Source organism: Balaenoptera physalus (assembly GCF_965194825.1).
Source record: "Balaenoptera physalus genome assembly, chromosome: 4".
Classification (NCBI taxonomy): domain Eukaryota; kingdom Metazoa; phylum Chordata; class Mammalia; order Artiodactyla; family Balaenopteridae; genus Balaenoptera; species Balaenoptera physalus.
In genome coordinates this window covers 35,916,070-35,928,188 of record NC_138891.1, presented here as the reverse complement: position 1 = coordinate 35,928,188, position 12,119 = coordinate 35,916,070, and the positions used below count along the sequence as shown (strand labels likewise).

Sequence of the window (12,119 nt, the reverse complement as noted above, 5' to 3'; positions counted from 1 at the left end):
TGCCATTTACTAACTGGAGTTACCTCCCTATGACTCAATTATGTCCTCTATAAAATTGGGGTGATGAATGTCTCTATTTAATAAGGTTGATGTGAAAATTAAATAAGAAAATGTATATAAAGTGCTTTAGTAAGAAGTCTGATATATGGGCTGTGTTCAGCAGATCAGTAAATATTTGTTATGATGAATATCAATCCTAAATCTGTCACTCAGTTGTGAGACTTTTCATCACTAACAAGGCAAATCTTAATGTATAGCTCGAAGGTCTTTGAGAATTAAATGGGAAATGTGTTAAAATACCTAACACTTCCCATGCCACATAATAGGACCTTTATAGAGGCCCTTATTTTCTCACTCTTACTCTTTTCTTTAAGCACTTCATGTGTGTTCTTCTTTTTGGTTTACTAAAGATTTAAATGAAGGCGACAGGATGACACAAGGAATATTTGGGGACTTGAATATATGAAAATATAGTAGTCACACAGTTTTAAATAAAATTCCAGAAGTAAATTATTAAAAGTCTAGTTTATTGTTTTTCTTACAAAGTTCTCACTCTCCCTGCTATTTTTTTTGTTTCCCTATCTCTTCTCCTCCAAGGTCTCTTAGATGGTCTGCTTGACTTAATTCCTCAATGTCTGTACTTTTTGATGCCTGAAAGTCACCTAAATCATCTATATGATTTTAATTTAGATTAAAATTGTCAGTCACTTGGATTATTCATGAGTTAGTGATAGAATTCTAGCTTCCTGTGCAGAAAACCCTTGATCCACCATCCCTGGCTAAGCAGATTTCTTTCAGAGTAACAACATAGTGCAGTGGGAAGAGCCTTTAACTGGGAGTTATGACACCTGAGTCCTGGTGCCAGTCCTACTACTATTACCTGTGTGACCCTGGGCAGGTAGTTTCACTTCTCTGGCTGTCAGTTCTCCCTTTATAAAATGGTCTCTGGTGAGTCCTATGATCCTACATGCTGTAATACATCTGTCATAAATTGAATGATTCAGATAATCAACAGAAACTTCACCTGTTAGGAGAGATATTTTGGAGCAACTCTTTTATATTATAATTTCACCCTGATTTCACTTAGAGGCTTATAGTGAAGAAATAAAAAGTTCATTATGCTCAAGGTCAGTTAGTCTGAATCAATTATCACAGCAGATTATTTGTGCTAATGTGTTTACATGGCATGATCTCTCCTTCTGAAGCATTTCTGAGGTTTTGAAAACCGCTTTTCATTTTCAAATAAAAAAGCTCCCAGCCACCTACACTCAGGAATACAGCAATAATGGATTGGCACTATTCCTGACAGCATATGCTAATTCATAGGCTTTTAAATGGAAAGAAAGCAGAGACTACGAAATGAGTAGTTTTATGTTCTCTGAATCTACCATTTTTTATAATGCAATAAACTTTCACATACAATTCAGTCCCTCAATATCCTATTTTATTTTCAAAAAAGAATATGTTCCAATATGACCTTCTGATGCACTTGTAACTATCATCAGGTATTATATAGGGCTGTTAAAATAAAAATAGATAAATTTTAAACAACAATACAGGTGTTCGCTGCTTTTCAAAAATTCACTTTTATTCCACTTCGCTTTTACGAAAGACCTACATCAGTACCAGTTTTCGCTAACTGAAAGAAATCCAAAGAGGATTTTTGCCTTAAATAAGAAAGGCAAAAAGTGAAAATAACATTCAGTTTTTGTTTTGCAACAAGCCTTTATAGAAGCAGAGCACACCCAGAGCTGCGAGAATCGCAGCGCTCAGCTCCTTCTCTGAAAAATATACTCAGCATCTCGGCATCAAGCCGCCATAGCTTTGAACTGTGTCTATGAGCATCTGTGCTTTATCTCAATTAATTTTGTGCATCTATTGGCAAGATGTGTCCTAGGGTAATTGCTTCTTCACTTTACGCCATTTCAAGTTATGTAAATTTTCACCTGAACGCTCTACTTTCATATATCAAGGGAAACCTGTAGTTTTAAAAATTGATCTTATGCTTTGTGCTTTAGAAAGTTAAGATAAATAAGGTCCTATTGTATAGCACTGGGAACTATATTCAATATCCTGTGATAAACCATAATGGAAAAGAATTTTTAAAAGAATGTATATATATGTATAACTGAATCACTTTGCTGTACAGCAGAAATTAACACAACATTGTAAATCAACTATACTTCAAAAAAAAAAAAAAGTTAAGATATGGAATCTAAAAACCCTACAAAGTCAATGCTGCAGATTCATTCATTCATGCACACATTTATTCACTCAACAAATATTTTTTGAGGGGCTGTGATGTGCCAGCCACTGTTAGAGACAGCAGTAGCAGAAAAAATAAAGATCAACAAGGAAATGTTCCCTTCCCTTGAGGAGATTACATTCTATGTGGATTTGACAGAAATGCCACATAGTTCCAGTCTCCACAGGAAAACAGGCAGTCCTACGACTTTGCAAAACGTGTATATGCATATGTATTTTTGTGCCTCTTTGCATAAAACATTGTATTAGTTTCCTAGGGCAGCTGTAACAAGTTGGATAGCTTAAACAACAGAAATCTATTGACTCACATTTCTGGAGGCCAGAAATCCAAAATCAAGGTGTCAGCAGGACCATGTTCCTCTGAGGCTCTAGAGGAGGATTCTATCCTGGTTCATGACAGCATAACTCCAAATGCTGTCTCCTTCTTCACATGTCCATCTTCCCTATATGAGTCTATGTCCAAATTTCTCTTTTCTTAAAAGGACACCAGTTATTGGGATTAAGGCTCACTCTAATCCAGTATGACTTCATCCTAATTTGAGTACATCTGCAAAGATGTTATTTCCAAATAAGGTCATATTCACAGGTCATGGGTGGATATGAATTTTGGAGAGGACGCTATTCAACCCAGTACAAAAATCAAGAAAAATTAAACCAAATATTAACAGTCTTTTGTATTATCTCCTTCTTACAATTAATTTTCTCTTAGGATTTTATTGCTTTTTATTTTAGTCCCTTTTTGAAATTGTTCTTGAACTTTTAGAATGGTTTGTAAACCTGTGGGCTGAACTGTAGTTTGTGACTCAAGATCTATAGTATTTCTTTGTTTGCTTGTTTGTTTTTCTGAAGTGGAATTCTTTGTTTATTTGAACTCATTGTTTACATTGACATCTTGTTGGACTCAAATGTTTATAGTAGTTTTTCCAGTAAAATTAATGAGGAGAATCTGACTCATTACAGACCCTGGCCACTTTGAGAGTGCTATAAATTTGTGCCTGCCTAGGATCAGAGGATCCTTTTCCTTTCTAATAATGAAAAATTTTTATTTTTCTTATTGTAAGTGCCATTGTCTACACTTTTAAAGTGTGAATGGAAAATAAGCTGTACCCCAATGGGGACTCTCATTCTAACCAACCAAACTGTTAGGGCAAAATTTTGAGACAGTACCCTTCATCCAGCTTGTCTCCTCTCTCCTGACCTAAAAATAGCATAAACCCCCAATGCAACACAAACCCCAAATGTAGCACAAACCCCCAAAGCAGCACAAACCCCATTCTGACTACCTAATTGAACCCTGAGACTGATTACTATCATAGGCATCACCCTACCCTTGTATTCTAGATTTCCTTCTAGTGATATTTTCCACTCTCTGCCTCTTCTACTACCTAATCAACTTCCATGAGCAAAATCATCAAATAATTTAAAAATATAATACTCAAAATCCTCCCTTCAGGGCTTCCCTGGTTGTGCAGTGGTTAAGAATCTGCCTGCCAATGCAGGGGACACGGGTTCGAGCCCTGGTCTGGGAAGATCCCACATGCCGCGGAGCAACTAAGCCCGTGTGCCATAACTACTGAGCCTATGCGCCACAACTACTGAAGCCTGTGCGCCTAGAGCCCGCGCACCGCAACGAAGAGTAGCCCTCACTCACCGCAACTAAAAGAAAGCCTGCGTGCAGCAACGAGAACCCAATGCAGCCAAAAATTAAAAAAAAAAAAAAATCCTCCCTCCCATCCACTTACAGAGAAAAGAATTGTTTGGTATGTAGCCTTTCAAACCTTTTTCTGTGCCTATAGTATACAGGTGTGTTTGTGTCTGTGTATTTTTTATTCCTATACATGTGTAATTTTCTGGGTTGATTTGTGGTGTTTTTCTGCAAGAAAACTAGATTATACCATACATATTACTTTGTAATTTGCTTTTGTAACTTAAAATGTATTGAAATTATTTAACCCAGGCACAACTCATAGTTTTACCTCATTCTTTCAAGAGAGTTTTCTAGTATATTACTGTACCATAATTCATTCAACTATTTTCTGAATGATGGACATTTAGGGTATTTCTACTTTAGAACAGTGCTGAAATAGACATTACTATGGGTTGAATATCTGGTGGTGGAATTGACTTACAGAAATAGGATTGCTGGTAAGTATATGTAGTTTTTATTTTATAGTCAAATACAATCAAAATACACTTGAAAGATGGCATCTTTTTTTTCTTTTTCTTGATTTTTTATTTTTTTTGATGGAGGGCAATCTGAGATGCTAAAAATAATCAAGTGTTTTTACTTACACCTTTTTTTGATTATCAGTGAAATTGCATATCTTTTCATATGTTTATTCTCCATTTATATTTCTTCCTTTAATTGCTTTACTCACTTCCTATTTTCACTTTCCAACTGGGATGTTTATCTTATTGATTTGGGAGAAAGTCTCCATATTATGGCTATTAAACTTTGTTTTATGCACACTACAAATATTGTCTCCCAGGCTGCCATTTGTCTTTTACCATTGCTTTCAGCATATATTTCTACACAGATATTTTTAGTTTTTCTGCAATCAAATCTGTCCATCTTGTACTTTGTCATTTCTGATTTTCATTCCTGATTTGGAAAGGTCTTCTTCACTCAGGATTTTAAAAGAATTATTAAGACTCAAGAAATCATTTTTGCATATAACATGAAAAGGGGTCTAACTTAATTTTGTAATGAATAGCCAATAATATGTAAAAGCTCACTTGAATCCTTATTTTGAAATGCTATATTCATGATATACTATGTCTGGTTTCTTGACTCTGCGTGATTGATCAAATCTTGCCATTAACACCCTGTCTTAATTACGTAGCTTCATATTATATTTGCAAAGTCTGTCTTAATTACGTAGCTTCATATTATATTTGCAAAGTCACCTCATTAGTCTGTTTCCACATTCTTGGTTATCCATAAGCATTTACTCTTGCAAGTAAATCTTAGAAGAAACTTTCCAAGTTCTAAAATAAAATTCCATTGGAATTTTTATTAAAATTGTATTAAACCAATAAAGTAAAAGAAAATTGCCATATTTACAATATAGAGTTTTCCCATGTGGAAACATTGTTTCTTTTGTCTCCTATTTATTTCTAACTTTTTTTTTCAGACCTCCTTTTCCCTCACTCCACCTAGGTTAGAAAACCCTGGGCAGAAAACCCATGATCCACCATCCCTGCCTAAAGCAGATTTCTTTCAAAGTAACAGAAACCATATTCTCCATATTCTTCCATATTTTCCATATTCTTCCATATTCTCACAATACTCCAGCCTGGGTCTATTGTAGCACAAATCACAGGGAGATGCAATTGTTTATAAGCTTCAGTATTTCTGCATTCTATGGGCTCTTAAGATATGAGAGTCTGTTCATTCCATTGCTATAGACCTACCAGCTAATCAAGTCCTAGTATATAACAGTGGTTCAATTCGTCTGTTCTCCTAGCTTCTAATCTCTCTCCATTTTAGTCCTCCTTCCATATCCTAAAAGAGGAGGAAAATCCTGTTGGTTTTACTCAAATTCTGTCAGTTCCCTCCCTGAATCTCTATTATGCTCCGTTAGTTCAAGCTCCATTTTCCCTCACCTAGAGCAATGTTTCTCTAACTTAAATAATAGACAAAAAAGAAAAAATTATATAAACCTCATTGTCAAATCAAATTTTATGATTTTGCTTAAAGACACACAAAATTTGGTGTAAACACCTTACACTTGTACTTCTTATACAAATCTAAAACCAAAATAACTTATACATTAAATACTTTCATAACCAGTAAAATTAAAATAACTGAATTAGCTTAAAGTGACAGTACTGTTTTCCTGAAACTAACCTTCCAATTTTGAATTAAGAGTATAAAGTGTGCTCAGATCTATTTCTATATAATCTGTTTCTGTGTTTTTACTTCTATGACTCTCAATCATAGTCTTTTGAATGTTTCAGAAAATAATTTTGATAACTCAGCACTCTGTGTTTTATTTCAGAATAATCAGACTTCATACTTAGCTAAACTATGGCACTATACAGCTCTCAGATGCCAATTTTAATGAGCTGTCATTTGATAACTCAGTAAAGCTTGTTTTTTCATTTGAAGATGAGGTTAGTATGGGGGAGCTATTGAAATCTGCAATATTTGGATGTATAAAATCAGATGCAAAAAAAATCACATTTGCTTTTGCTTTTATATTAACTGCTCATCAGTGATGCAAGTTGGTACATATAAAAATATGGCTATGCTGTTGATCCTACAGTGAAAGTTCTTTTAAAAAAATATGCCAATACTGCTGGGTGCTGATAACTTAGTTCTCTCATCTCATCTTTTTTAAACTAGCATACTCCATAGGGCTTTGTTTATATAGCATACCATGCCAAAGAGAAAACTTATGAACAAGTTTTAAAGTACTGATTAGGGATGTTTTTTCTCCTTGCAATAAAGTATAATGTAAGGAGGTCAGCTTTCAGGTTAACTAGCTCTCAGAATAAAGAAGGCTGTACTTAAAATTCACATTATTAAATTACAGTCAAATTTTCTGATTAAATAATGTCTTGGTAAATTTTGTTTTAAAAAAGAAACAGAAATTTCTGACTTTTTCTCAGGATGGAAAGTTTTTAGGTTCGCCCTTAAACTCATGATTTATTACTCAGAAAGCAAGGCTTTAAAACTGTTGATCTTTTCTTGATTCTTAAGATCAATTTCAAATGCCACCCCTACATGAAATCTCTCTATCAGTCAGAGGTGGTAATTCCTTGAACACCTTTCAGCTTGGTTCCTAGCTCTATTACTATAGTTAGAGATGAAATTTTTACTTTCTTACATGTCTTTCCCACCCAACCATCTGTGAGGTCTTTGAATGCATCCAGTGCAAGCTTAGAAACTTGCAGATAATATTCAGAAAATGTTTAATGAATGATGAATAAAAAATAAATGAAGGCACTCCTCCTTTACCAAAAGCACTCAAACAATGCTCTCGTATAGTAATGAACTTAAGTATTTTCCCTCTGTCTCTTTTGCTTCAGTCAACTTCACACAAGTGAAGTTGGTTAAGTTCTGCCTCAGCAGAAGGGCAAACTGATCTTTATGGTGTAAGTTTTCAAAGTTTATGGCCCTTTAGGGTGCAAGGCCCTAAATTTAGGTCCCCAGGTCCCTTTATGGATAAACAGAATTGAAGCCTACTCCATAGGGAATAACTGGGAAAGACTAGTGCAATGTCTCACACATCCTAGACTGTATTTTTCTTGGTCCCGAAATTCAATAGGTGTGGCATGAAGCCACCCGAACGAAGCTCATGATGTATCCTCCCTTAAAGTTTCCCTAAGTAGATGAGAATACAAACTGTTCTTTAATGTGGGACCCTGGTCCTAGGCTTTCTCTAGCTACTCTTAGGTCCAGATACAAAATGCCCATGGAAGATAGGGTAACCAACCACCCTGGTTTCCCTGGGACTGAGAGGCTTCCTGGGATGCAGGAATTTCAGTGCTAAGACTGGGACAGTCACAGGCAAACTGGGAAGGGTGATCATCCTAAATTGACAAAACATTAAGAGCCCTCACGCCCATTCCCCTGGTGGAAAGACACATTTAAGCCAATCCAGTGAGTAATTCCAGGCTTTACAGATGGTGGGCACACGTATAAAAAGAGTCTGTTAACCACCCCTCCCCTCACCTTCTCTTTCTGGGCTACAGCATTTCTTTAGTTACAGCAATGGATCTTGAATCTCACCATGCAACAGAATCACCTAGAGGGCTTGTTAAAATACAGGCTGCTGAACCCCACCCCTAGCGTTTCTAATTCAGTAGGTCTGGGGTAGGACCCAAAAATCGCATTTCTTATAAGTTACCAGGTGATGCAGATAATGCTGGTCTGGGGATCTAGCTTTTAGCACCACTGCTCTAAGGTTGGCACGTTACTGTCTTCTTCTGAAACTAACATGTAATCAAAAAGAGTCAACTGAAAGTATGAAGGCATGAATCAACAATATAAAGTACAGACTATCATAAGAAATAGTCTTCATTTCTTAAGCAGTTCTCAGTGGTGAGTACAGTTTAAAAACAAAATTTTAATACTTTGAAATATAAAAGTTTTGCAGGGATGTGAGGGCATTCTCTATTACTGGGTTTACTTTAATGACTGATTTCTCTGTGGAAAAGTAAGCACACTGTACCACACACTTCTGGTGACATTTGGTTCCTCTTCTGTGTGCTCAAACCTACAGTCGAAATATTCTTTGTATTTAATTTGGACCATAGTTTCACAGGTGTCACTCTCTCTGGCATACTAAACAGGAAAAAAAAAGTGCATTTTGATAACACAGTCTGCATTTCTTTCAACCTATAAAAGCTTTTTAATGTAACTGAACATGTTACAAAAATATAAAAGCAATTCCAGAGTGTAAATATGCATTCGATTTTATGCCCATATTCTGCCCATCTCCTGCTGGCCACAGTGCACAAATTTTGCCTTAAACTGTGGAAATATGTCCCTTTATCCTCAAAGATAGGTTTCTGACTGCCCTCATTTAGATGTAGTATTTGACCTAGGAGAAACTAAGCTACAGAGCTTTGGTGACAGAATTTCAATCTCATACCTGTAAAAGGTTTCCATGGAATTGGATTTGAAATAGAAAAACTTTACCATTTTGATGAATAAAATGAATTACTAAATGGTCCAATCTCAGACACCAGTTTTCAATAATAACCATTTTGTTTTTGTCCCCAGCGTTCCGGTGGTGCCCTGGCCATTCCCCTGTGTGCATTCCAGGGGACCGTGTCTCTCCAAGCCCCAACAGGGAAAACCCTCTCTCTTTCTACCTATGAGGTGAGCACAGAAGGACAAAAAATAACCCCAGCCTCTAAGAAAATAGAAGTCTATCGATCCAAAAGTGTTGGCCATGAACCAAACTCAGAAGATTCTCCCTCCACATTTGCGGACACCAGCGTGAAAATACACTTGGAGGTTCTTGAAATTTGTGATAATGAAGAGGCCTTGGACACGGTGTCAATTATTAGCAACATCAGCCAGTCCTCCACACAGGTCAGATCTCCTTCCCTGCGCTACTCACGGAAAGAAAACAGATTTGTTTCGTGTGATTTAGGGGAAACAGCCTCATATTCTCTCTTTTTACCCACAAGTAATCCCGATGGTGATATCAACATCTCCATTCCAGACACTGTTGAAGCACACAGGCAGAACAGTAAAAGGCAGAGCCAAGAGAGGGATGGCTACCAGGAGGAAATCCAGCTGTTAAATAAAGCTTATAGGAAAAGAGAAGAAGAAAGCAAGGATAACTAGTGATCATTTGGCCTAATAAAGGCAAGAATGGCTCTGCAACTTCAAACTACTAAATTAACACCTTTGTTCTGAGGCTATTTGATTTCCTTTTTTATTTGTTGGTTTACATAAGCTTTACAGACTTCATTATTTTTAGTGCAAACAGCTGGAACTAGTGCAAACACTTGAGTGCTTTTGATGTGTTACTTATAGATCACACACTGTGGCAATTATAAGATTCTGTTTCTTATCTGATTTCTAAAACCTTTTCTAAATCAAACCTTGGTCTTGTTTACTAATGTTTTCGCCTATGTTTGTCAACCTCAGAGTAAACAGAAAATTGTATAAGCTCAATGAATACACTGTTCTCATGCATGTGTTTCTACACATAAAGTTGGCCTTTACAGCAAGGGGGAAAATATTTTGGGAATAGAAGAAATGTAGCAAAACTCTGAGTTGTATTTGAAGAGGCTTGCCTAAATGTGGCTAGCAAAGTAAGCTTATTATTACAGTTACTGCTTTAGCTTTACACTGATGTCTAGGAAATATACTCCTGTATAAAATGGCAAATTAGCTTCCAACTTTGAAACATGCATGTCCCTAGTCTGTAAATAGTTGTTCCCTTCATTTCTATAAAATACAAATTGTTTACTGAATTTTTTTTTCTTTCTCTCTTAAATATGAGGGTTTTCCTTTCACCTTTTCAGTAAGTTGACTGCTCTTAAAACAGATATGTTGTATGTTAGAAGTAGAATTGGAAGTAGCTCTTAAACATATTGGAAAAGTTTGTAGATGCATACTTATCATTTCTAGAATTCTTTTGTTTATTTGAACAGAAACTAGGGAAAAACACTGTAAGATTAAGTTCTGTGAGGTGCACCCAAGTAGACTAAAAACTTCTGGGCAGAGCAGAGGAAAAATCCTCTAAGTCCAAACAAAAGTATCTGTTTCTAAAGAGGCAGATATGGCAAACCTTCTTCGCCACTCTTGAAGCACAGAAAATTTTAGTTCACATATTATTCTAAGTTTAGGTGCTTTTTCATTTCCTTCCCAAAGATATGTGTATCTCAAGCAAAGAAACAATTCAATATACTTTATTAAGTGATTGTGAGGTATACATATCAAGATTAATTTTAAATATGTTACATTGCAAAAATGCAGATATCACCTTGTCAGAATATTAGTAATGTATATTTCAAAAAAAAATTAGGAAGTGACTTTTCCTCAAATTGCTTTATTCTGATCTTTCTGTAAACATATATTGAATGTATTACCTAAATGTTTATTTTCCAAAGTTACTGAGTTGACATTTTACAGTTTTAAACTTTGTACACTCTCAACTCACATATCTTAGTTATTATTTACAGACTGAGTGAATCATTTTTTAAATGATTTATTCTGGTTTCTATTTCATTATATTGAATCAGAATTCTAAATAACTTGACATGGGCTTTCAGACTGTTTTATCTTCAGATGATTATTTTGCTACCAAGAAGTTATTTTCAAAATAATTATCTCAATGGACTTTCCCTATCTTTCACCTAACTTCTCAATATATCATTATCTAAACTTGGGAAGCAAATGTAATGCCACTAGTCATGTTTGTAAAGAAAGCCTCAAATAATGCATAACATATAAATTCAAATTCAGATGTATTCTCATTACAAATACATCTAACTTAAGGTAATACTTTTTAATCTCCAAACTTGAGGGTTAATCTAACATAACGACAAATGGCCAGATCAATCTGATGTTATAAATCAACAGCATTAAATGTCTGTTATAAAAGCAAAAGTTGAAGTGAATATTCTAATAATGCTTTGTAAAAGGTAGGTTTTGATACATTAAATTTAGATGTATAATTTTATAAAAGAGAAAAGTGATTTTGCTGCTTAAAGTATAATTTCTGGCAGCAAGGAAATTAGAAACAGAATCATAATAAAACTGAAGAAAATCAGAAAGACAAATCCTTTATAACTGCACAGTACTTTGAGTAGAGAGGAGAAGATGATGACAAACAAGATTTAAAGAATACAAGGATTGGATTGGAAGACAGTAATACCCATTTTCTCTCCTGTGTTCCATTTTCTTTCCACTGGACTTGGGCCTGTGCTGGGGGAATTGAAATACAAACAAACAAATAACCTAGGATATTGTATCCCCATTTAACTGTCCTTTGTTGTTGAATTAACTGTATAATGGATCCACTTAAAAGTTCAGACGTATTCATACAATACCAGGATTACTTACCGCAAAGCCACAGACTTTGGCATCACATTACTAACCTGTAACACTTCAAACTTCAAGGCAACAGTAGTGGATCTACGAGAAAAATCTACAGGGGGCTATGCCTAAGCATGAACAGCTCCTACCAATCCCTGTTAAGAGAGGGGATGGTTCAGCTACACCGGTATAAAGTCTACTTTCTCTTTAACGTGATTACAATTGTAAAAATGCATTCTGGTATAGGACATACCCTTATAGATATTTTGTGCTATATTTAAATATCTTACCTTTGCATTGTTATATTGTTCTTATTATTAATAAATGCTCTATTTCATATAGTTTA

The 12,119-nt window shown here is 35.3% G+C and overlaps 1 protein-coding gene across 1 annotated transcript in view; it reads left to right on the top strand.

The window, feature by feature from the left end:
* GPR149 (G protein-coupled receptor 149) overlaps positions 1-12,119 on the top strand; it is an 84,470-nt gene extending 72,351 nt beyond the window's left edge. The window contains exon 4 of the mRNA XM_082459555.1: positions 8,999-12,119. Within this exon, the coding sequence (XP_082315681.1) occupies positions 8,999-9,571 (573 nt within the window). The 3' untranslated portion in view covers positions 9,572-12,119. The remainder of the gene's footprint in view (positions 1-8,998) is intronic.